At 47.5% G+C, this 26,921-nt stretch overlaps 1 protein-coding gene across 1 annotated transcript; it reads right to left on the bottom strand.

The window, feature by feature from the left end:
- Positions 1-1,599: 1,599 nt before the first annotated feature.
- Positions 1,600-18,236, bottom strand: mcm3 (minichromosome maintenance complex component 3; the record flags this gene model as incomplete). Its single annotated transcript, XM_080526809.1, has 17 exons — positions 1,600-1,798; positions 1,905-2,001; positions 2,206-2,279; positions 2,964-3,061; positions 3,323-3,463; positions 5,620-5,770; positions 6,160-6,286; positions 7,700-7,874; positions 8,886-9,094; positions 9,244-9,375; positions 9,850-10,003; positions 10,160-10,268; positions 10,502-10,740; positions 11,198-11,328; positions 15,567-15,775; positions 16,004-16,116; positions 18,162-18,236. 17 exons carry the CDS (start codon positions 18,234-18,236, stop codon positions 1,600-1,602), a joined length of 2,433 nt encoding a protein of 810 aa, XP_080382935.1.
- Positions 18,237-26,921: the final 8,685 nt, after the last annotated feature.

Raw genomic sequence — 26,921 nt, 5'->3', positions numbered from 1 at the left:
CTCACTCTATGCTGGACTTCCTGATAAGACCATCTACCGCCTGCAGCTAGTCCAAAATGCCGCTGCCAGGCTGGTGTCAGGCACCAAAATGAGGGACCACATCTCCCCTGTCCTCATCTCCCTTCACTGAATCCCAGTGAAGAAGAGAGTGAAGTTCAAAATCTGCACCTTTGTCTTTAAAGCTCTCAACAGTCTCGCCCCACCCTACATCAAGGACCTCCTGGACCAGTCTACCTCCTCAAGGCCCAGACCCAGGCTCAGGTCCGACGCCCAACTCAGCCTGAGGGTCCCACGTACCAACCTCAAGAGGAAGGGTGACCGTGCCTTTGCGGTGATAGCACCGACCCTGTGGAACGCGCTCCCTTCTGCCATCAAGTTTGCCCCCACTCTGGACTCCTTTAGAGCCAAGTTAAAAACCCACCTCTTCCTAAATGATATTCCCTAAGTCTACTCCCTATTTGTTGTGAATTGTATGCCTGAGATTTACGTTTAAGTCGTCTGTGTCTGATTGCTTTCTGTGTTCCTTGTCTTTGTCTTTATCTGTTCCTTTACCCGGGCTGCGCCCCGGGCCAATGTAAAAGTTGGATGGGGGGCGCATTATAAATAAAATTAACATAACATAACAACATACAGTGGGGTGCAAAAATGTGGGCACCCCTGGTTTAAATGTCTGTTACAACTAATCTCCAAGTGATTGAAAGTGCCTAAACACTAAATGCTACAAAGTTAAACATGCCACCTTTCTGTGGAGGAGAGGAGAGGAGAGGAGAGATGACATGACTCATCAAGAGTTATCTTATCAGTGAGATCATCACCAGCCAATCACCTGTCACACCTTGATCTCAGAAGCGCTGCCACACACGCTGCCACACACACACGCTGCCACACACACACGCTGCCACACACACACACACACACTTGCTTCTGTATGACATCATCTCAGCCCTCAGGGGACTCAGGGGCTCTCCAGCCTCCATGTTGCTCTAGCGCCCTCTGCTGTTAGCACTCTCACATAGCACCTTGTCCCCCTGCCCCCCTACCTCCCTGCCACAGTTAGGATCTGGGACGCAGGGAGAATCAGAGAGGACAGCGTGGAAGATCAACTCTGTTACCGTAGCAACTGAAGATGCGTCTGGTGTGTGTGTGTGTGTGTGTGTGTGTATACTGTAGTGTTGAACATACATAAGCACACACAAACACAGATGCAAGTCTCTAGGAATGTATTTGTACATCTTACTGCACAAAACAGTTGTTAATCCTTTACAATCATTTTTTTTTTTTTAACAAAACAATATATTTACAAAAAAGGTTTCCCTTTCCACAGGAGAAATGTTTTAAAACAGAATAAAAGTCAATAAAACAAAATCCTAACAGGAAGTGTGACCGGACACAGGAAGTGACACGCTGAGACTCAACGTCTCAGAACCAGAACATCACGTCTCTCTTCTCTCATCCTTCCTTCAACAGTCGTCCTCCTCCTCCTCCCCCTCTTCCTCCTCCTCCTGCTCACATCACGTCTCTCTTTTCTCATCCTTCCTTCAACCCTCCTCCTCCTCCTCCCCCTCCTCCTCCTCTGGTGACGATGATGAAGATGTCGTCTCAGATGAGGAAGATGATGTCATCGGCCACCATCACCTGGTTGTCGTCCTGCATGCGCTCCAGCGCAGCGCGGGCCTCTGAGTCGCTGAAGGCTGATTGGTTGTCCTTGTTGACGCTCTCCATCAGGGCCCTCAGCCCCACGGATTGAGCGTGTGCAGACCGGAACACCTCCAGGAGGCACACCTTGAACTCCTTCAGCCTGTCAATCAAACCCACCAACCAATCACCAATCACTGTCAATCATCCAGGAGTCATGTGACAGCAGGGTTGCATTGGCCAATAGGAAGACAGAGACAGACACCCACCTGTCCGCAGACACCTCCTTCTGCCCCTCCTGGGGGGCGGCGGCCACCATAGGCTCCTCCTCCTCCTCCTCACGGGGTTTGGGGGTGCCAGCTTGGACTGGGGGCGGGGTTAGACCAGTCAAATGACATGATGGAGAACATGAACTAACCAGTTGAGGAACCTGGTTGATGGTTTACTATGAATTAAAGTGTGTGTGTGTGTGTGTGTCTGCCTCTGTGTGTGTGTGTGTGTGTGTGTGTGTGTCCCTGCCTCTGTGTGTGTAAGAGTGTGTGTGTGTGTGTGTGTGTGAGTGTGGCTTACTCTCAGGGACGTCCTTCTCTCCAGGGAAGTCGTAGGGGTCGTAGGTTGCCTCCCCCTGGGAGCCACGTCGCCCCCTGCAGGAGAGACAGAGAACTACACCTGTCAGGGCTGCGCATAGAAGAACAATAACAATAACAATAATAATAACAATAACAATAATAACTAGACAGGGACAATTCCTGTGGAAATTGTGAAGTGTGCTTGCCCCCCCCCCCCCCCCCCCCCCCCGGGCCACTCCACTGCATCCCTGGCGAAGACCGCGTTCCTCTAGCTCACCCAGAGGCCAAGTTGTGGGGTTGTGTGTGTCTGTGTGTGTGTGTGTGTGTGTGTGTGTACTGCAAGCACACTTAATAACAATAAGTGCTGCTTGCTACTGCAAGCACACTTAATAATAATAATAATAATAATAATAATAATAATAATAATAATACGTTTATCAGGACTCAGACATTCCATAGAGAGAACAAGAACAGATCGATAAATAAAAAGGCAAACAAAAGCACAGGCAAAACAACAACAACAACAACAATGAACATTGTTAAAACATTAAAAGGCGTTTAGATGGTCTGGAGGAGGAGGTGTGGAGTGTGTGGTAGCCATGGTGACTGACCATTAACCATGCTATCATTACCTGCCAAGGTAATACCCAGACCCTGGTCTGTTAGACCGCCCTCTGCTGGCAAGAACTCGCAAACAAGGTTTGTGTGGAGTGTGTGTGTGTGTGTGTGTGTGTGTGTGTGTGTCTGTCTGATGCGTACCTCTTGCTGCGCTGCTGCTTTGGGGCCTCTTCCTCCTCCTCCTCCTCTTCCTCAGAGTCCTGCTGCTTCCTGTGGCGCTTCTTGTCCTTCTCCAGAACCTACAAACACACACACACACACACACACACACACACTCTGTTAACTACATCTACCTCTGAGGAGATGGTGTGTGCCTGTGAGTGTGCCTGTGTGTGTGTGTGTGTGTGTGTGTGTGCACGCGTGTGGTGTGTGTGTGCGTGCGTGTGTGTGTGTGTGTGTGTGCCTGCCTGCGTGCGTGCGTGTGTGTGTGTGAGTGCGTGCGGCGTGTGGTGAGTGTGTGTGCGTGTGTGAGTGTGTGAGTGTGTGTGCGTGTGTGAGACCTTCTTGAAGTAGGAGAACTGCACCAGCTCCACAGCCACCTCCGCGTCCTGCAGGTCCACAGACTTGCTCATCCTGGCCTTGGAGTGGGCTGTGGCCAGGCGGATCAGGGTCTCCAGGGTCCTGGCTGTGACTGGGGAGGTCTGGGGGAGAGGAGGCAATTTATCCAAAGGCAGCCTTTATCCAAAGCGCTTTACAACGGCCTCTCATTCACCCATTCACACACACATTCACACACCAATGGCTGCAAGCTACCATGCAAGGCGCTGGCCCGCTCACTGGGAGCAATTTGGGGTTCAGTGTCTTGCCCAAAGACACTTCAACATGTGGCCAGCCAGGGTTCGAACCGCCAATCTGCCAACCTTGCGATCATTAGACGGCGACTCTACCTCCTGCACCACAGCCAACGTATTTGTATAGTAGTATTTCATACAACAGGGGCAATTCAAAATGCTTTACATAGATTATTAAAATACAGCAACAGGAGCATAGTAAGAAAATAAAAATTACAATGAATAAAAGCAAATATAAGAAGTAAATATATAAACATTTAATAAGACAATAGTTAATGGCTGCAAAACATGAGTTTTTTTTTAGCTTAGATTTAAATATGTTTAGGGTTTGGGCAGGGCTTGACGCTTACCTTTTCCCCAGGTAGCACTGTGCTACCATGTTGAAAAATGTAGTAGCACACCAAGAATTTCAGTAGCACAATGAAAATTGCGCAATTTTCGTCAACAACGACAACAAATTATCATAATCATAACATATCAAAATTATCATAACCGGCTCTTGGCCGTAATAAAAATGGAGACTCACACAATGTAAAGGGGAAGTAAGAATCTTAATTTCAGTTGGCCCACGGTTCGGTATGAACCTCGGTTTTTGGGTCACGGTTCACGGTTCGTTTTTGTTTCAAATGCTACTATTTATTTACAAACTGTTACTTTATTTTGCTTATACTTATGGAACTTTAACATTTAGACACATTCCAGAATATGACTGGTAAATTGTATAATATAAATATATATAAACAAAACACTTTCAAATGTAAAAAAATTACATAAACACTTTCAAATGTGACGTGTTGTGGATTGGAACTACGGATCATAAACTTTCAAATGATGTGTCATACATTGAAATCCGAAAAAAGATGAAGTTAGAGTAATTTGAATGTTAGACATCAGGCACATATAGGGTTAACCTCTTTGTAATGAAACCGGAAGCAACCGCTGCTAGCAGCTAGCGGCTAACAAAACACAGCGCTACGAACTATGAGAGCTGTATCCCATATACACATTATGCGCATTTTAAGCGCATATAGGACTCGCGTGAAGCATTTCTGCGACACGCGTTTCTGTTCACTGTTTTCATTCCCTCATCGCTTATACACATAGGTTTGACTGCGCATGACAGTAGTTCAGCAGTTAGTCGCACTGGTGCGATTGAATGTATTTCCAAGTCGCACAGAAATATATTCACTCGCAAATGCGACCAAAACAGTCGCACTGTCGAGCCCTGGGTTTGGGCCTGTTTGATTTCTTCAGGGAGTTTGTTCCAGGAGCATGCGGCAGAGTGACTGAAAGCTGCTGCACCGTGTTTTTTCACTCTTGGAATGATTAGCTGATTAGTCTCAGCTGACCTTAGGGGCCTTGCGGGAATATAGGGTGGTCGGAGATGTATTTTGGTCCAAGACCATTTTGTGATTTGTATGCAATTAGGAGTACTTTTCAATTCAATTCTCTGAGAGACTGGTAGCCAGTGTAGAGATCTCAGGATTGGTGTAATGTGTTCAAATTTCTTCATTTTTGTTAGGACCCTAGCAGGGACCTCTGTAACTAATGACACCCCTGTAGCTAATGACACCCCCTGTAAGCAACTTTGTGAGCTGTAGCTTACAAACAGCCTCTTTAAATAGGCCTGTTAGTAGACCATTACAGTAATCAAGTCTACTTGAAACAAATGCTGGATGAGTTTTTCATGGTCTTCAGGTGATAGTAGGCTGATTTAGTTAGAGTTTATGTGGCTGTTGAAGTTTCGACCGGAGTCTAGAATTACACCATCATTTCTGACCTGTTTTTTTTTGTTTGAAGAGAGAGAGAATCAAGTTTTGCACTGACTTTCGATCTTTTGTCAGGTGCACCGAATACAATTATTTCTGTTTTGTCCTGGTTTAATTGGAGGAAGTTTTGTGCCATCCAGACGTTTAATTGTTCAATGCAAAATGTTAAAGACTGTCTGGTGTGTGTGTGTGTGTGTGTGTGTGTGTGTGTGTGTGTGTGTGTGTAGCTCCTCCCACCCTGGCGATGTCAGAGCCCATCTGCTCCTGGCTGCGGAGGCGGGCGTACTCCTCTGCGATGTGATTGGCTGCCTCCTGGCTCAGGACCGGGCTCAGCACCTTGGCCACGTGGATGTACTTCCTGATGAACTCCTTACTCACGATCCTCTCCCTGCACCAATCACAACACACCACCTCAGGCCCCTGCACCAATCACAACACACTCTGCACTACAATATCCCTCCTGTGTGAGTGTGTGTGTGTGTGTGTGTCTGCAGTCGGTGAGTGTGAGTGTATGTACCTGCGTCAGTTGTTCCCATGCAGCAGGCTGTTGTGTGTGTGTATGTGTGTGTGTGTGTGTCGTGGATCTGATTTCAGAGGGTGTCATTTCCATATTCAGGCCTGCTGCACTCCACTGTAAAGCCTAGCATGTTCAGTCTGTGTAGTGACGATTCAGAAGTGTTCTCTAATATTTCATCAAAGACATATTATTATTATTAGATATTGTACATTTATGTGGACGCAAGGCATTTAAGGCATTCAAAATGTGTGTGTGTGTACCTGCGTCTCTTGTTGCCATGCAGCAGGCTGTTGTGCTTCTCGTAGACCTGCACCTCCTCCTCATCCTCCTGGACGGCGTCAGGGTCCTCCGTGGCCAGCACCTCCACCCCCCCCCCCATCGCCATGGCTACCACAAACACACACACACAAACACACACCTTTTACATTCTGTATTCATTTACCACTAGTAGTTCAGTGTCTTCTAGGGATGGGACGATTATCGTTGTTATCATTAATCGCGATAAAAACACCCGCGATAACTTAATCGTGGAGAATTTTAATTATTTAAATAATCGTCATAATCGTATGTTATGAATAAACTGTGTTTAACAAATGTCTGGCGCTATTTTTCAGCCTAGGCTACATTACTTTTGCAGTCAAGTTAGCGACTGTTACTGTAATATAATTGCGTTTCCTCACATGAGCTGCGCGCGAATATCCTCACAGAACTTGTCTCGCGCTATTGTTCAGCCTGCATGGGTAACGTTACTGTCAAGTCAGCCTTGTCAGTCAGTCACTAGGTAACGTATGCTAGCCTACTCACCATGGCTGGTGAAAAACTTTAGACGGGATACTGTCATTTGCCTACCTTGTTATTACCAGGCAGTGACAGTCTATGGCTGCAAAAGGCACGGTCGCCCCTAAGCTTTAGCAAATATATTGTGGTTTACTTAATACTGTTCAGCACTTGAGGTTACATGCAATGCATGACTTGTGCTATATAGGCTAAATAAAATTATGAAAGCGGCAAGTAGCAAGTGTGCGCATCAAAGGCATTAGGCACGTAACATCCATGCTGTATAAACACATGACAATCGTCCGTTATTTCCCGAACTTTGCCCGAACCCCCCGCGAGGACCCGGGGAACAACGGTACGCTCCCCGCGGCTGCTATCAGACTGGCCGCGGGGAGAGAGGAGACGGCAACCCTCGCTCGCCATAGACTGTATCCCTACTCGTCTCTCCTGAGCTCGGTTGTAACGTGAACCGTGGAATACGGGATGTGTTAGATGCTTTACAGTAATTCCCCAAATGACCAGAAAAGGAAGTTAGATTTGTCGCTGGTCGCTTTTGACTAATTAAGTCACCAAGGGGCTCTGGAAGTTGGCAACACTGGGAGTGCGTTCTTTAAACTTCCTTGGGTACGTTAATGAAAGGTGCTGATTGGCCGAAAAGGAGTTAGGTCAATCAGCGCTCGATTGCTCTTTCTTAAGGACCCGGATTATGGCCAGAGATATGTGCCACTAGAATCTGAATTACTGACTTAAAATGTCATAAAAATACAACAAAATGTAAGTTAAAGTGATTACAGTGTGTTTTATTGGCATTCGAAAAAAATATATTTATATTACTATTATTCTCGCGATAATATCGTGGATCGCGATTATTTTGCCCACGATAATCGTGATATGACATTTTCTAATTGTCCCACCCCTAGTGTCTTCATGGCTCTTTAGTGTCCGAGAGAGAGACTCTGTGTGTGTGTGTGTGTGTGTGTGAGGGAGGTGTGTGTGTGTGTGTGTGTGTGTGTGTGTGTGTACCGGCGCCCTCCTCCTCGCGGGGGTCTCTGTAGCGGTGCATGCGCAGCACGTGGTCCGAGATGTCCCGGTCCTGCTGCGCGTCTGTGTGGTCCAGCATGATGAACAGCAGGTCGAACCGAGACAGCAGGGAGTCCTGCAGGCCGATGTTCTCCATGGGCGTCTTATACTGGTCATACTGGGGGGAGAGAGGGAGGAGGGGGTCTTATACTGGTCATACTGGGGGGAGGGAGGGAGGAGGGGGTCTTATACTGGTCATACTGGGGGGAGGGAGGGAGGAGGGGGTCTTATACTGGTCATACTGGGGGGAGGGAGGGAGGGAGGAGGGGGTCTTATACTGGTCATACTGGGAGGAGGTGGTCTTATACTGGTCATACTGGGGGGAGAGAGGGAGGAGGGGGTCTTATACTGGTCATACTGGGAGGGGGGGGGCATCAACTACTGCTCTAAAAAAAGTTCAAAATGTTTTTTAAGCTAAAAACCTTCATGTTATGCAGGAGTTACGATTGAACACGAATATTAATGCTATGAGTTTAGGCTGAAACATGCTGAGTGGTTCATAATCCAAGCGCTGTGAATTCACTGTAAATACAGGCTAAATGTGTTTGCAAACGCGCTATTTTACACTGCGTTCTCTCACGCCGTATCGGGCAAGATAGCGGTTGAATACAGATGCAGTAATAATCACCTGTCATTGATTAATACAGTAACAATCACCTGTCATTGATTAATACAGTAATAATCACCTGTCATTGATTAACACAGTAACAATCACCTGTCATTGATTAATACAGTAATAATCATTACTCTTCAGGTTACACCTGCTCCTCCTGAGACCTCTACTACTCCCCAGCACTGTGTCTCCTGAGACACCTGCTTTTCCCCTTAACTGTGTCCCCTAAGACTTCAACTGCCCCCCTTGTACTGTTTCTCTGTTCTCCAATGTCTAAAAAAAAAATCCTTCTATCACCGAGACTGCCAATGGCCTCGGGCCTGAGCTAGATTACTCTTCCTGCTACGACTGGTGGATTAATGATTCACTTGCTTAGTCAAATGTATCGATTGTAAGTCGCTTTGGAATAAGGCGTCTGCTAAATGCCAAAAATGTAAATGTAATAACAAAATATCCTCTCCCCGCCCCCCCCCCCCCCCCTCCCTCCTCCTCCTCCGCCTCCCCCCCTCTCCTCACCCTGCCGTAGACGGGGTTGGCTGCGGCCAGGACGCTGCAGCGTGCGTTGAGGCGGGCGTGGATGCCGGCCTTGGCGATGGTGACGCGCCCCTGCTCCATCACCTCGTGGATGGCCGTGCGGTCGGCGTCCGACATCTTGTCAAACTCGTCGATGCAGACCACGCCCCTGTCCCCCAGCACCATGGCCCCCGCCTCCAGACGCCTCTCACCTAGGGGTCAACGGTTAGGGTTAGGGTCAGACCACGCCCCCTGTCCCCCAGCACCGTGGCCATCGCCTCCAGACTCCTCTCTCCTGGGGTCAGAGGTCAGAGTGTGTACAGTCATGGGGTCAGGTGTGTGTGTGTGTGTGTGTGTGTACCTGTCTCCTGGTCGGTGGTGACAGCAGCAGTGAGCCCCACCCCTGAGGACCCCCTCCCCGTGGTGGGTATGGCCCGGGGGGCCGTGAGCAGGACATAGCGCAGCAGCTGGGACTTAGCCACCGACGGGTCGCCTGGGGGGGGGGCAGAGGTCAGCATAGAGGACAGACATAGATAATAACACTGCTGCACCACACACCCTAACACTGTCTATGAGGAGGAGGAGGAGGAGGGGAGAGGAGGAGGAGAGGAGGGGAGAGGAGGAGAGGAGGGGAGGGGAGACTAGGAGAGGAGGGGAGGAGAAGACCCATCTCTTCAGGTTACATCTTAACTGCTCCTCCTGAGACATCTAATACCCCCAGCACTGTGTCTCCTAAGATTTCTACTTTCCCCCCTTTGTACTGTTTCTCCTGTGTCCAATAGAAAGTGTGTTTCTTCTTCTATCACTGAGACTGCCAATGGCCCCGGGCCTGAGCTAGATTACTCTTCCTTCTACGACTGGCGAATTGATGATTCACACATTGCTTAGTTAAATGTATCGATTGTAAGTCGCTTTGGAATAAGGCGTCTGCTAGATGCCAAAAATGTACAAAATGCCTCCAACATGCCTATGAGCAGCAGGTTGATGTCTCCTCTGATTCGTGATCCGTTGTCCAGCACCTTCTCGGCCCCGCCCAGCAGCATGCACAGCACCGCCTTCTTTATGTACTCATGACCGTGGATGGAGGGAGCCAGGGAGCGGGCCAGCTGGTCAAACACATCCTACACACACAGACACACACACACACACACACACACACACACACACACACAGCTTTAAACATCACTTCTGCTGTACTACTGGTAATTAACTGGTCTATCCCGTGGCCAATGGGAGCAGGCGTAGGCCTGGCCGTGGACCAATGGGAGGAGCCTCACCGTGGAGCGCGCCTTGCTGAAGCTCTTGATCTTGTTGATGTCGTCGGCGGTGAAGCAGGGGCTCACCTCCTTACTCATCTGCTTCACCTGGCACGCCACCATGATGGTCCTGCAGGGGCGGTGCTTACATTAACACACCGATGCGTGTGTCTGTTTGTGGTGTGTGTGTGTGTGTGTGTGTGTCTGTGGTGTGTGTCTGCGATGCGTGTGTCTGTTTGTGGTGTGTGTGTCTCACCTGAAGGTTCCGGAGGTGAAGCCACCCTTCTTGGCAGGCAGACAGCGTAGTGTGTGTGTGTGTGTCTGTTTGTGGTGTGTGTGTGTGTGTGTGTGTGTGTCTCTCACCTGAAGGTGCCGGAGGTGTAGCCTCCCTTCTTGGCAGGCAGACAGCGGTAGGTCCCCACCACCTGCAGCCGGTCCCCGGGCTTGGCCCGGTCCACCAGGTCGTTGTCCAGCACCAGGTCCAGGGACCGCGGCAGCTGCCCCGCCGGAGCCTTCTCTGGCATCTCCTGCAGTGTCACCGTCTGGTGGTCCTTGTACACACACAGGCCGAACTCTGTCTCCAGGGGGTGGTTCTCCTCATCCTGAGGGGGTGGAGGGGGGGGAGGGTAGAGGGGTAGTTAGTAGGGGTACAGTAACGGTTCAGTTTGCCCACGCTTCAGTTAGAGGGTAGGTAGGTGTAGGTGGGGGTAGTTGTAGGGGTAGTTGGAATTAGTAGGGGTCGGTAGGGGGTAGTTGGGGGTAGTTAGGGGGTAGTTGGCGTTAGTAGGGGTAGGTAGGGGGTAGGTGGGGTTAGTTGGGGGAGTTAGGGGGTAGTTGTGGGTAATTAGAGGGTAGGTGGGGGTAGTAGGGGGTAGCTAGGGGTTAGTTGGGGGAGTTAGGGGGTATTTGGGGGTAGTTGGGAGGTAATTAGAGGGTAGGTAGGGGTAGTTGGGGGGTAGTTAGGGTTAGTAGGGGGTAGGTAGGGGTAGTTGGGGGGTAGGTAGGGGTAGTTGGGGGTAGGTAGAGGGAAGGTAGGGGTAGTTGGGGGTAGGTAGGTACCTTGGTGGGGTAGATGGCGCTGGAAGGGAAGGCGTTCAGGGAGGTCATGTCTGTGTATTTACGCTCCATCGTCTTCTTGGTGGCTGGACAGTAATGAACGCTACGCACCACCTTGGGACGCACCAGGGAGCCTGGGGGAGGAGAGGAGAGGGGGATGAGAGGAGAGGAGACAGACAGGCTGTCTGTCCCTGTCTGTCTGTCTGTCTGTCCCTGTCTGTCCCTGTCGGCAGACAAACAGGGAAACAGACCGACAGGGACAGACAGACAGGCACACAGACAGGCACACAGGCAGACAGACAGACAGACAGGCAGGCAGACTGGGACAGACATGCAGACAGACAGGCAGACAGACAGGGACAGACAGGCACACAGACAGATAGGCAGACAGATAGACAGACAGGGACAGACAGACAGACAGACAGAGACAGAGACAGAGACAGAGACAGACTGGCTGGCAGACAGACAGACACAGACAGACAGGCAGACAGGCAGACAGACAGGCAGGCAGACAGGGACAGACAGACAGACTCACACTTGGTGGTCCACACAGACCAGACAGACAGACTCGCACTTGGTGACGATGCCCTCCACACAGAACAGACAGACAGACAGACAGACTCACACTTGGTGACGATGCCCTCCACACAGACCAGACAGACAGGCAGGGACAGACAGACAGACAAACAGACAGGGACAGACAGACAGACAGACAGACAGTCAGACAGTCAGACAGTCAGACAGACAGGCAGGGACAGACAGACAGACTCACACTTGGTGACGATGCCCTCCACACAGACCAGGCTGACAGACAGACAGACAGACTCACACTTGGTGACGATGCCCTCCACACAGACCAGACAGACAGACAGTCAGACAGACAGGGACAGACAGACAGACTCACACTTGGTGACGATGCCCTCCACACAGACCAGACAGACAGACAGACAGACTCACACTTGGTGACGATGCCCTCCACACAGACCAGACAGACAGACAGACAGACTCACACTTGGTGACGATGCCCTCCACACAGACCAGACAGACAGACAGACAGACTCACACTTGGTGACGATGCCCTCCACACAGACCAGACAGACAGACAGACAGACTCACACTTGGTGACGATGCCCTCCACACAGACCAGACAGACAGACAGACAGACAGACAGACTCACACTTGGTGACGATGCCCTCCACACAGACCAGACAGACAGACAGACAGACTCACACTTGGTGACGATGCCCTCCACACAGACCAGACAGACAGACAGACAGACTCACACTTGGTGACGATGCCCTCCACACAGACCAGACAGACAGACAGACAGACTCACACTTGGTGACGATGCCCTCCACACAGACCAGACAGACAGACAGACAGACAGACTCACACTTGGTGACGATGCCCTCCACACAGACCAGACAGACAGACAGACAGACTCACACTTGGTGACGATGCCCTCCACACAGACCAGACAGACAGACAGACAGACTCACACTTGGTGACGATGCCCTCCACACAGACAGACAGACTCACACTTGGTGACGATGCCCTCCACACAGACCAGACAGACAGACAGACAGACTCACACTTGGTGACGATGCCCTCCACACAGACCAGACAGACAGACAGACAGACTCACACTTGGTGACGATGCCCTCCACACAGACCAGACAGACAGACAGACAGACTCACACTTGGTGACGATGCCCTCCACACAGACCAGACAGACAGACAGACAGACTCACACTTGGTGACGATGCCCTCCACACAGACCAGACAGACAGACAGACAGACTCACACTTGGTGACGATGCCCTCCACACAGACAGACAGACTCACACTTGGTGACGATGCCCTCCACACAGACCAGACAGACAGACAGACAGACTCACACTTGGTGACGATGCCCTCCACACAGACCAGACAGACAGACAGACAGACTCACACTTGGTGACGAAGCCCTCCACACAGACCAGACAGACAGACAGACAGACGGACTCACACTTGGTGACGATGCCCTCCACACAGACCAGACAGACAGACAGTCAGACAGACAGACAGACAGACAGACTCACACTTGGTGACGATGCCCTCCACACAGACCAGACAGACAGACAGTCAGACAGACAGGGACAGACAGACAGACTCACACTTGGTGACGATGCCCTCCACACAGACCAGACAGACAGACAGACAGACTCACACTTGGTGACGATGCCCTCCACACAGACCAGACAGACAGACAGACAGACAGACAGACAGACTCACACTTGGTGACGATGCCCTCCACACAGACCAGACAGACAGACAGACGGACTCACACTTGGTGACGATGCCCTCCACACAGACAGACAGACAGACAGACAGACTCACACTTGGTGACGATGCCCTCCACACAGACCAGACAGACAGACAGACAGACTCACACTTGGTGACGATGCCCTCCACACAGACCAGACAGACAGACAGACAGACTCACACTTGGTGACGATGCCCTCCACACAGACCAGACAGACAGACAGACAGACTCACACTTGGTGACGATGCCCTCCACACAGACCAGACAGACAGACAGACAGACTCACACTTGGTGACGATGCCCTCCACACAGACAGACAGACAGACAGACTCACACTTGGTGACGATGCCCTCCACACAGACCACACAGACCAGGCAGACAGACAGACGGACTCACACTTGGTGACGATGCCCTCCACACAGACCAGACAGACAGACAGACTCACACTTGGTGACGATGCCCTCCACACAGACCAGACAGACAGACAGACAGACTCACACTTGGTGACGATGCCCTCCACACAGACCAGACAGACAGACAGACGGACTCACACTTGGTGACGATGCCCTCCACACAGACAGACAGACAGACAGACAGACTCACACTTGGTGACGATGCCCTCCACACAGACCAGACAGACAGACAGACAGACTCACACTTGGTGACGATGCCCTCCACACAGACAGACAGACAGACAGACAGACTCACACTTGGTGACGATGCCCTCCACACAGACAGACAGACAGACAGACAGACTCACACTTGGTGACGATGCCCTCCACACAGACAGACAGACAGACAGACAGACTCACACTTGGTGACGATGCCCTCCACACAGACCAGACAGACAGACGGACTCACACTTGGTGACGATGCCCTCCACACAGACCAGACAGACAGACAGTCAGACAGACAGACTCACACTTGGTGACGATGCCCTCCACACAGACCAGACAGACAGACAGTCAGACAGACAGGGACAGACAGACAGACTCACACTTGGTGACGATGCCCTCCACACAGACCAGACAGACAGACAGACAGACTCACACTTGGTGACGATGCCCTCCACACAGACCAGACAGACAGACAGACAGACAGACAGACAGACTCACACTTGGTGACGATGCCCTCCACACAGACCAGACAGACAGACAGACGGACTCACACTTGGTGACGATGCCCTCCACACAGACAGACAGACAGACAGACAGACTCACACTTGGTGACGATGCCCTCCACACAGACCAGACAGACAGACAGACAGACTCACACTTGGTGACGATGCCCTCCACACAGACCAGACAGACAGACAGACAGACTCACACTTGGTGACGATGCCCTCCACACAGACCAGACAGACAGACAGACAGACTCACACTTGGTGACGATGCCCTCCACACAGACCAGACAGACAGACAGACAGACTCACACTTGGTGACGATGCCCTCCACACAGACAGACAGACAGACAGACTCACACTTGGTGACGATGCCCTCCACACAGACCACACAGACCAGGCAGACAGACAGACGGACTCACACTTGGTGACGATGCCCTCCACACAGACCAGACAGACAGACAGACTCACACTTGGTGACGATGCCCTCCACACAGACCAGACAGACAGACAGACAGACTCACACTTGGTGACGATGCCCTCCACACAGACCAGACAGACAGACAGACGGACTCACACTTGGTGACGATGCCCTCCACACAGACAGACAGACAGACAGACAGACTCACACTTGGTGACGATGCCCTCCACACAGACCAGACAGACAGACAGACAGACTCACACTTGGTGACGATGCCCTCCACACAGACAGACAGACAGACAGACAGACTCACACTTGGTGACGATGCCCTCCACACAGACAGACAGACAGACAGACAGACTCACACTTGGTGACGATGCCCTCCACACAGACAGACAGACAGACAGACAGACTCACACTTGGTGACGATGCCCTCCACACAGACCAGACAGACAGACGGACTCACACTTGGTGACGATGCCCTCCACACAGACCAGACAGACAGACAGTCAGACAGACAGACTCACACTTGGTGACGATGCCCTCCACACAGACCAGGCTGCCCAGCAGGCGTGAGGTGAGCGTGCGGGGGGAGACGTGGCGTGAGCCGAAGCTTCCCTCCAGACCAACGAAGAACTCCTCGTGCTGCTTGGCGTAGGTCCCGTCCACAGACGCCACCAGGTCCTTCAGCGCCAGCTGGAACGCCAGCAGCTCCTCGAACCCCCGGCTCAGCAGCCTGGAGGAGGGGGAGGAGGGAGGGGGGGAGCGAGGGAGGGAGGGGGAGGGGTAGTGAGTGTGTGTGATAGCACAGTAGGAGTAAAGAAGGTGTGTGTGTGTGTGTGTGTGTACTGTATATGACAGCACAGCAGGAGTGTGTGTGTGTGTGTGTGTTTGTGTTTATGACAACACAGCAGGAGTGTGTGTGTGTGTGTGTGTGTGTGTGTGTGTGTGTGTGCGTGCGTACTTGGTAGCGCGGGCGTCGTTGCGTCTGCGGAGGTCGTTGATGTTGACGATGAGACGGGAGCGGTTCTCACTGATCATGTCCCGCACCTTGGAGTGGTACACCCCCCTGTCCTGCTGTAGGGGGGGGGGGGGGGGGTACTGTTATTACTACTGTTATTACTACTGTTATTACTGTTACTAAAAACCCTATCCTTGGAGTGGTACACCCCCCTGTCCTGCTGTAGGGGGGGGGGGTACTGTTATTACTACTGTTATTACTGTTACTATTAACTAGGGATGCACAAAATTACAATATGCATTTTTTCCAACCGATACCGATAACCGATGTTTACCCGCTTCTCGTGGCCGATAACCGATATGAGAACCGATATGAGAACAGATATAATTTCACAGTTGAACAGTTGAACAGTTGAACCTGTAGTTCATGCACACCTGAAGGTAAGAAAGGCTATGTAGTGAGCAAAGATTGATGATTTAATATTCCATAGTGATCTCACCAAATCTAACTTACATCACTATTGTTAACACAACAAAGAGAACACTTCTGACTCTTCAAATGTTGAAATAATTTAAGCCTCTTTCACACATAGTTCCCTGTAACTTCAATGGAATCCTAAGCTGTGCCGTCCAGCCATTTTCGCCGTTCACTCATGAGTCAAATGCCGGTAGATTCGCGTCTTGCTCCCTTTAACACATGTCGGCGTTTCCCTGGTTGCGAGATCTAAACTACTAGAACTGAAAGCGGCAGGTAACAGGCACGTAACATCCATATGCTGTATATATAAATAAATATATTTGACTACCAGTCAATATGTCCCCAGCCGGAATCGAACCGGGGACCCTGCGGTTACATGGTCAGCACTTAACCCGCTACGCCACCTAAGCGCCCCATTACTGTTACTATTAACCCTAACCTTGGAGTGGTGCACACCAGGTCCTGCTGTAGGGAAGGAGGGGGGGGCTGTTATACCTTACACTGTCTACACTACCTTGTGTTTATAATGTTATACCTTACACTGTCTACACTACCTTGTGTTTATAATGTTATACCTTACACTGTCTACACTACCTTGTGTTTATAATGTAATACCTTACACTACCTTGTGTTTATAATGTAATACTTTACACTATCATGTGTTTATAATGTAATACCTTACACTACCTTGTGTTTATAATGTAATACTTTACACTATCATGTGTTTATAATGTAATACCTTACACTACCTTGTGTTTATAATGTAATACCTTACACTATCATGTGTTTATAATGTAATACCTTACACTATCATGTGTTTATAATGTAATACCTTACACTACCATGTGTTTATAATGTAATACTTTACACTATCATGTGTTTATAATGTAATACTTTACACTATCATGTGTTTATAATGTAATACATTACACCATCATGTGTTTATAATGTAATATCTTACAATATCATGTGTTTATAATGTAATACCTTGCTTACACCATCATGTGTTTATAATGTAATACATTACACCATCATGTGTTTATAATGTAATACCTTACACTATCATGTGTTTATAATGTAATACATTACACCATCATGTGTTTATAATGTAATATCTTACACTATCATGTGTTTATAATGTAATACCTTACACTATCATGTGTTTATAATGTAATACATTACACCATCATGTGTTTATAATGTAATACCTTACACTATCATGTGTTTATAATGTAATACCTTACACTATCATGTGTTTATAATGTAAGCCTGTAAGTCTAGCCTATTGCCATTACTCTGTGCATATCATATTGATATTCATTTCATAACTGTACATATCATACTCATGTATATTCACTGTAATACCTATACTGTAATTGGTGCACAATAAATACCACATTATACATTATACCACAATATACAATACAATATATGTAATCCCAATTATGAAAACTTAGACAAAGGAGTGCTTCATCTCTCACACCGTCCTGTGTTGATAAGGTACTTTCTATTTAATTAACTAATTTTTCAAAGTAGACAAACTATATAAGTGGATTTTAGTGGAACTAGTTTCCTTGTAACAACAACAACAACAACAACAACAACAACAACAACAACAAATAAGTAGATGTTTTAGCTCCATCATGGTGAGTCTGGGGGCCGCATGTTGTCTGTTTCTACTCACGTCGTCGTCTAGGAAGTCCAGGTAGTCACGCTGCGCCTCTCTCATCTCCACATCGTCCACCACGTCAGTCGCCATGTTGTGCAGAGATAATATAACTGATTTAGTTTAGTTTAGAAAGTTTCTCCGATTAAAAGTGTTGCCGTGAAGAGACAAGCTGCTGTGCGCGTGACCAGGAGACAACTGAAAGGTTTTCGCGCCACCGAGTGCCGGAGAGACTGCGTTCTGCATCGTGATTGGTCCAAACGACACTCATCATTTGCCTATTTGGCGGGTAAACTTGTACATATCCAATCGGATGCTAGAGTTTAGTAGTTGTCCCGCCTCTTCTCCTCCCTTCGACAACTCGCGGGAAATGTTCAGCAGGAAGGGGCGGAGAGTAGCTGCTATTACAGCTCGGGAGGGCGCTACACTCACATTTCTTTAAACGGGATCTGCAACTTCACATTCCCAGAAACACGGACAACAGAACCACGGTTTTCTCCTGTGCATCAACAAGTCTTCAGTTTATTATAGCAAAAACGTGTGTGTGTGTGTGTGTGTGTGTGTGTGTGTGTGTGTGTGTGTGTGTGTGTGTGTGTGTGTGTGTTTGTGCGTGCGTGCATGCGTGTGCGCGCGTGCACCCTCCCGCTTAAATAGGAATAACAATATATTACTTTTTGTTTCTCTCTTTTAATTTTTTATCTCAAACAACCCTCCAGACCTCCTCTTCTCTTTACCCTCCCTCCTGTCAGTCAGTCTGTCTGTCTGTCTGTCTGTCTGTCTGAGTGTTGCCCTCAGACAGACAGGCAGACAGGCAGAGAGAGAGACAGACAGGCAGGCAGGCAGACAGGCAGATAGACAGACAGACAAGCAGGTAGGCAGACAGACAGACAGACAGACACAGGCAGACAGACAGAAAAATCAGTTGTTTTATGACTTTCCTGGTTCTGTCTGTAACTGCAGGGTGATACTTGTCTTACAGATAATATAAACACAATGAGAATTTGGACGCTGGAGAATTTCTGCATGACGATCCACAAGAAATAGCAAACTAGTTTATTATAGCTTTCTCTATACAGTTATTTTACAAACTCATTTTCATGTATAGATGAAAGACAAACAAATCTAAACACACACATGCACATATAAACACACACACACACACACACACACACACACACACACACACACACACACACACTCTTCCACACTTCAGTAGATGTCTTGATGAATACTGTTCCTCTGGTGAAGGTAGAAGTTGGCGTTGTGTTATTGAGTTTTTCCATCTAAGCAAAGAAACTGATTTCAGACAAGAATATTGATAAATATTATAATATTGTAATAAACATGCCTTGCATCCCTCAGGCTGAATGGACATTGGTCACTAAACTGGAAGACGATGAAACAGAATGTTTGTTTTGTAACCAGCAGAGGGCAGAAGGGGGCAGTAGAGGGCAGAAGGGGGCAGTAGAGGGCAGTGGAGACCAGCAGAGGGCAGTAGAGGACAGTAGAGGGGGCAGCAGGGGGCAGTAGAGGGCAGCAGGGAGCAGTAGAGGGCAGCAGAGAACAGCAGGGGGCAGCAGAGAACAGCAGGGGGCAGTAGAGGGCTGTTTTATACCTGGCTCACAGGGAAAGATGCTTCTAATTCAGAGTGAAATCATTTGTTGGATCATTCTGCTCCCAGGAACTAACCCATCACCATGTCTCTGCTCTCAGGAACTAACCCATCACCATGTCTCTGCATGGACATTGGTCACTAAACTGGAAGACGATGAAACAGAATGTTCGTTTTGTAACCAGCAGAGGGCAGTAGAGGGCAGTAGAGGGCAGAAGGGGGCAGTAGAGGGCAGTAGAGGGCAGAAGGGGGCAGCAGGGGGCAGTAGAGGGCAGCAGGGAGCAGTAGAGGGCAGTAGAGGGCAGCAGGGGGCAGCAGAGAACAGCAGGGGGCAGCAGAGAGCAGCAGGGGGCAGTAGAGGGCTGTTTTATACCTGGCTCACAGGGAGAGATGCTTCTAATTCAGAGTGAAATCATTTGTTGGATCATTCTGCTCCCAGGAACTAACCCATCACCATGTCTCTGCTCTCAGGAACTAACCCATCACCATGTCTCTGCTCTCAGGAACTAATCCATCCCCATGTCTCTGCTCTCAGGAACTAACCCATCCCCTGGGTTAACCCAACATGTAAACAGTTCCCTCACGCAACCATAGGACCATGTTGCCAGGCAACCGTTTATGGCTAGCCACAGTGGCGGCTGGTGCAAAAGATGTTGGCAGTGTTTCCTCCATGATTTTTCACATTAGTGGCGGGGGGGGGTCCTCTTTCGCGCGTGCAGCGCACGCGAATTTTTTTCCGCATGCACGATTTTTTTTCCGCGTGCACGCCATAAAACGCACTGCCGCTCAAAACAAAGACGTAATTTCACTTTACCCACGCAATACCCACTTAAACATGTGTGAGGATACGTAACGGCGTTTTGTGACAGAACTTTCACTTTCATTCATGAAATTCACCCCGTCTGTGTTACTGTTTACACAAGTACAATCACAGTGTGACAGTCAGATGGAGCATTCGGTAAACAACAACAGCAAGGTAATGCATCAGCTGAGTTAAAGAAAACCAACTCTTACCTTTGAGGACACCAACATGAGCCGTGTTTACCCATACCTCCGCCGTTATGTTCGTTAAATAGGCTGATTTAATTGACCACACAACGCTGACTGCTGACCTGACGCGGAAAAACAAGCCCCCGGCAGGTAGAATGGACCGTAGGACCATGATCTGTCTCTATCTACTTCTCTCGGGAGACATTCAGCTGAATCCCGGTCCAGTTTCAACCAGGCAGGCTACACGTTTGGCCAGAGAGCAGCTGTGCCTTTCCCAGGCAAATGTTGCTAGCGACGCCATCGGCGTCAAACCAGCAGCGGTCTTCCTGGATTCAGACGAGGCTATCAAAACAAAGGGTAGCTATGCTAACAACATTCCCCCCTCCCTCCCCCACCCGGCGACGACCCCCCCCCTCCTCCACCCGGAGACTCTCTACCGAAACCGTTGAACAATGGGCGACCCCCCCCATCCCCCAACCCTCAACTTGACGATGACCTGAATAGTGACTATTTCCAAGTCAAGGACATGAACACTCTTTTTGGACACAGCAGTAAGGGCCTGCATATTGTTCACCTTAATGTGAACAGTCTTGTGCCTAAACTGGACCAAATCAGAGAAATGTTCCATGACAGCAAGGTTCACATTTTGAGCTTCTCTGAGACCAAGTTTGATGAATCAATCAAAGACCCAGAGATTGAAATAGTAAACTACACAGTAATCAGAAACGACAGGAACAGGTATGGGGGTGGTGTCTGCATGTACATTCACAACGATATTATCTTTAACACCCGGTATGACCTGAATCGTGACAAATTAGAATCTGTTTGGGTTGAAATTATCTTTAACAAAGCAAAACCGGTGCTGGTTGGTACTATCTACAGACCTCCCGATCAGAATGATTTCTATTATTCTTGAGGGGTGCTTGGATGACGTTGACTGTGTGGAAAAGATTCTTATTGGGGATTGGAACACGGACATGCTCAGAAATGAAGCATCCGTCTTCAAATCCTTCACTAGGTTTTCTGAATTACACGGACTCCGCCAACAAATTACCAAACCCACTAGGGTGTGTATTTCTACTCAAACCACCATAGATCTCATTCTAACATCGGATGAGTCCAAAATCTCCAACAGTGGGGTTATTGTATGTGGGCTAAGTGATCATTACATGATCTTTTGCACTCGTAAAAAAACATAAACCCAAGGCTGGCGGTCATAAAACTGTAACCACTAGATCCCTTAAATCCTATTCTAGTGAGGCCTTAAACCATAAACTGGAGAATCAAGACTGGTTAGATGAACTAAAAAGCACACAGGTTGAGGAGGCATGGCTAGGTTTCAAAACCAAATTCCTAAATATTATTGACAGTATAGCCCCCATGAGAACCACCAGGGTTAAAGCCCGATCGGAACCATGGATGAATTCGGACATTCTAAATGCTATGAAAGTCAGAGACCTAAAATGCTCTGAAGTTCAAAAATGCAAATCAAAATTAGTGAAACACTTAAACGAAGATCTCAAAACCCACTTTGAGAAAATTAAAAAACAATGCAACAAACTATGCAATCAGGTAATTACCATGACCAAATCTGCTAAGAAAAAATACCTCGATAACAAAATCGAAGAAAACTTAAACAAACCACGTGACCTTTGGAAGCTACTTAATAGCCAACTAGGTTGCAGTCAAAAACTCAAAACCAGGTCTACAAACATCAGCATAAAATCTGGAGATTCTCTCTTTACAGACAAGCTGGATGTGGCTAAGTGCTTAAACACTTTCTTTACAACCATAGCCACTAAATTAGTTAACAATCTACCACCCCACTCAGGGCGTTATGGTGTAGAGCACATCCGTGCGTTCTACAATAAACTGGGTGTACGCAAAGATGATTTTAAACTCTCCATGGTGTCAAACGATGAGGTGTTTAAAAAGCTGGGCGCTCTACACTCAGAAAAGGCCACGGGCCATGACAATATTCCAGCCAGATTTCTAAAAGACTCAGCTGCCTCCATTACCCCAATCATCACCCACATAATAAACCTCTCCATCAAACAGGGACACGTCCCCCTTGACTTTAAAATAGCAAGGGTAACCCCACTGTATAAAAAAGGAAGCAAATTAGACCCAGGCAACTACCGACCTGTTTCTATTCTTAATTCCATCTCGAAACTTATGGAAAAAATAGTTTATGAACAGGTTGATAGGTACCTTACCGAAAAAAATCTGATGTATGAATTTCAATCAGGATTCAGAACATCCCATTCCACTGACACATGCCTTCTCTATTTGAACGACCACATCAACCATGAGGTGGACTCGGGCAAGTACTGCGGCATGGTCATGCTGGACCTCCAGAAGGCCTTCGACACAGTAGATCAGCACATATTGTTAGATAAACTGAAAGCAATTGGGTTCGATAGAACATCGGTGAGCTGGATGCAATCCTACTTAGAGGGGAGGGAACAGGTGGTTAGTGTGAACGGAACACTGTCCCCCCCCCTCCCAGTGACCTGCGGCGTTCCACAAGGAAGCATATTGGGACCTTTACTGTTCCTAATATATGTGAATGACATGTCATCAGCATGTGATTGCAATTTGTTCCTGTTCGCGGATGACTCGGCTCTGCTGGTCTCTGACAGGGACATATTGCAGGTGGAAAAAGCGCTAAGCACTGAACTGAGTAGAATCTGCATCTGGCTAGCTGACAATAAACTATCAATACACCTAGGTCAAACTGAAACCATCCTATACGGATCCCCATCTAAACTCAGAAAGGCTGACAATTTTAAAATAAAAGTGGGTAACATTAATATCACAAGAAAAGAGGATATTACATACCTGGGCTCCATCTTAGAGGCAAATCTTTCCGGAGATAAAATGGCAGCAAAAGTAATCAAAAAAGTGAACCATAGAACTAGATTCTTGTACAGGATATCCTCACTTGTCAGTAAAAACACACTGAGGACCCTATCAGGAGCTCTCATTCAATGTCACTTCGACTATCCCGTAACATCATGGTACTATAGAACCACAAAGGCCCATAAAACAAGACTCCAGACAGCCCAAAATAAACTGGTTAGGCTTCTGCTAGGCCTCAACCCTAGGACACATCTAACCGCTGCTCATTTTTTGAGCCTTGATTGGCTATGAGTAGTTGACAGAGTGCAGCAGCTTGCACTGGGCCTGGTCTTCAAGATACGCTACACCACAAAGACACCCAAGTACCTGTCAACATACTTCCAAAAAGTGAACAACGTCCACACATACAATACCAGAGGAAGCTCCACGAACCACGTTCAACCGCGTTGCACCACAAACAAGGGGTTAAACTCGTTTGCAAACTATGCAGTAAAAATGTGGAACGCCCTTCCTATAATCTTAAAGGAGTGCAAAACACTGCCCACCTTCAAAACCACTCTCAAAAAACATTTACAGGAGGCTGCAATCCGTAACTGGACCCTCTAAATCAAAAATCAGACCCGAACTACCCACTGTACATACTTTGTGTTTTGTCCCCCGCCCCCACCTGTGGTGTATGTCCCCACCTGTCCTACCCGCTGTACATACCTTATGTTTTGTTGTATTGTTCTTCCCATGATGGATGTATGTTTATCTTGTAGATAGTAATAGTTATTTGTCTGTATTATCTTGTAGATAGTACTAGTTTTTTTGTCTGTCTTACATGTAACGATGAATTGAGAATCAAGGACCCCAATTGAAATAAGCCAGTGGCTTTCTTGGGTTTTTATCCTGTTAGTTGACCTTGTATGTAATATGTACTTTCATGTACCTACTTCTGCAAATCTTCTAATAAAGTTTTCAATCAATCAAAAAAACCATGAACATCAGAGACAGACATTACGAATGTTCATTTAAAATACTCCGGAAGCCCGGAAGTCCGGAAAACCGGAAGTCGGAAGTCCTCAGCATAATGCATTATCTGCAATACAACCGGTTATTCGAGTAGGGTCCATCTGCGCGCAACAAATCCAACACCCGGAAATGTGTTATGCAAATATGCAGGCGCGGTATGATGACGTATGGTACATCACATTTCCGGGTGATGGATTTGATGCGCGCAGCGCAGATGGATACACTAGGAGTAAACCATGAATCGCCTTACTACGGCCTTACTACGGTGAAAACTACGGAAAAAAACTAATATGTAGAGTACAGTCCTATCAATTGTTCGAAAAGGAGTAGGAAGAAGCCTGTCCTACCCCTGTTTATACTTAACAATTATGCTTACATTATATAATCCAATTAATTAATACATATATTTCAGTATCATCCGTTCTAATACTTTTTCATTAAAAATTATTTAAACCTTTTTTTAAATAGAGCAATAGAGCAATATTTCTGCTTTCCTTCATATTTTCTTCATATTTTTGACATTAGGAACAAGTTATTAGTGTGATCACGATATCCGACCTCATGTACAATCTGTACTGCAGTAAAAATGTGGAACGCCCTTCCTATAATCTTAAAGGAGTGCAAAACACTGCCCACCTTCAAAACCACTCTCAAAAAACATTTACAGGAGGCTGCAATCCGTAACTGGACCCTCTAAATCAAAAATCTGATTAAAAGACCCGAACTACCCACTGTACATACTTTGTGTTTTGTCCCCCGCCCCCACCTGTGGTGTATGTCCCCACCTGCCCTACCCGCTGTACATACCTGATGTTTTGTTGTATTGTTCTTCCCATGATGGATGTATTTTTATCTTGTAGATAGTAATAGTTATTTGTCTGTATTATCTTGTAGATAGTACTAGTTTGTTTTGTCGGTCTTACATGTAATGATGAATTGAGAATCAAGGACCCCAATTGAAATAAGCCAGTGGCTTTCTTGGGTTTTTATCCTGTTAGTTGACCTTGTATGTAATATGTACTTTCATGTACCTACTTCTGCAAATCTTCTAATAAAGTTTTCAATCAATCAATCAAAATCCTCATAGCTTTTTTCTGTAGTGTAATCAATGGGTTTAAAGTGCTTTTATATTCATTTCCCCATATCTCCACACAGTAACTCAAATAGGGTAAGACAAGACAACAATATAGAGTATACAACATCCTCTGTTCCAGAATATGTTTTGCCCTGCACAATACTGCAATACTCCTTGATACTTTGGATCTAACGTATCTTATATGAGATTTCCAACAGAATTTACTGGGCTTAAAGTGCAGACTCTCAGCTTTAGGTTAAGGGTATTCACATCCAAATTGAAGGAAGGGTTTATGAATTATAGCTCTTATGTATAATAACCAACAGTAATTAGACAATTGACTCAAAAGCTGTTTCATGGGCCAGTGTGGGCTATTTATTCCTTCATTATTTCTTTATCAATTAAGCAGGTAAAAGGTCTGAGTTGATTCCAAGTGTGGTATTTGCATTTGGAGGCTGTTGCTGTATACGCACAACATGCAGTCAACAGAGCTCTCAATGCAACTGAAACAGGCCATCCTTAGGCTGTAAAATGCACTTCAATTACATCTGGATTGTTTCATTTCAAATCCTTTGTGGTGGCATACAGAGACAAAATTATGGAAATTGTGTCACTGTCCAAATACTTCCAGACCTAACTGTATATAAATAAAAGAATGTCAATGACCCCAGGTGTGGGACTTTATTAGGTCAAACAGGTTTGAGGGGTCAGGCAAAGGACTTGGTGGAGTCAGGCAAGGGTCAGGCGATCATCGTTGTAATCCATGGAGCAGGGCAGGAACCGTGGTGCAAGGTGCTGGGCTGGAGGTGTCCATGGTGCTGAGTGCACACTGATGAGCTAAATAAAACATTCTATTTCTGATGTCAACAGCACTAGGGCTCCTTCACAAAACCCTTACTGGAATCTTCATACACTCTGTGAATTAGTCTTTACTTTCTGATGAGTCAACAGCAATAACCCCATCCAGTGCGACATGTAGATAGCATATATTTAGAATATGTAAAATGCAAACACCAGAAATGCAAGAAAGTTTATGAGGTATACCAAATGGAATTAATAACAAGTGTTACAACCCTTCTGTCTAGAGTAAAATAAGGGCCTAACAGGGTAGAGTGCAGAATGTACAGGTGTGTTGCAACACAAATGCCCAAAAAAAGTGTACAAGGGATCAAATCAATTCAAGCTTTATTTGTATAGCGCATCTCACAAGATACGACTCAATGCG

The sequence above is a fragment of the Nansenia antarctica genome (assembly GCF_963989245.1).
Source record: "Nansenia antarctica genome assembly, chromosome: 3".
Taxonomy (NCBI): domain Eukaryota; kingdom Metazoa; phylum Chordata; class Actinopteri; order Argentiniformes; family Microstomatidae; genus Nansenia; species Nansenia antarctica.
The sequence above is the reverse complement of the archived record's forward strand: the minus strand, read 5'-3'. Positions and strand labels throughout refer to the sequence as shown.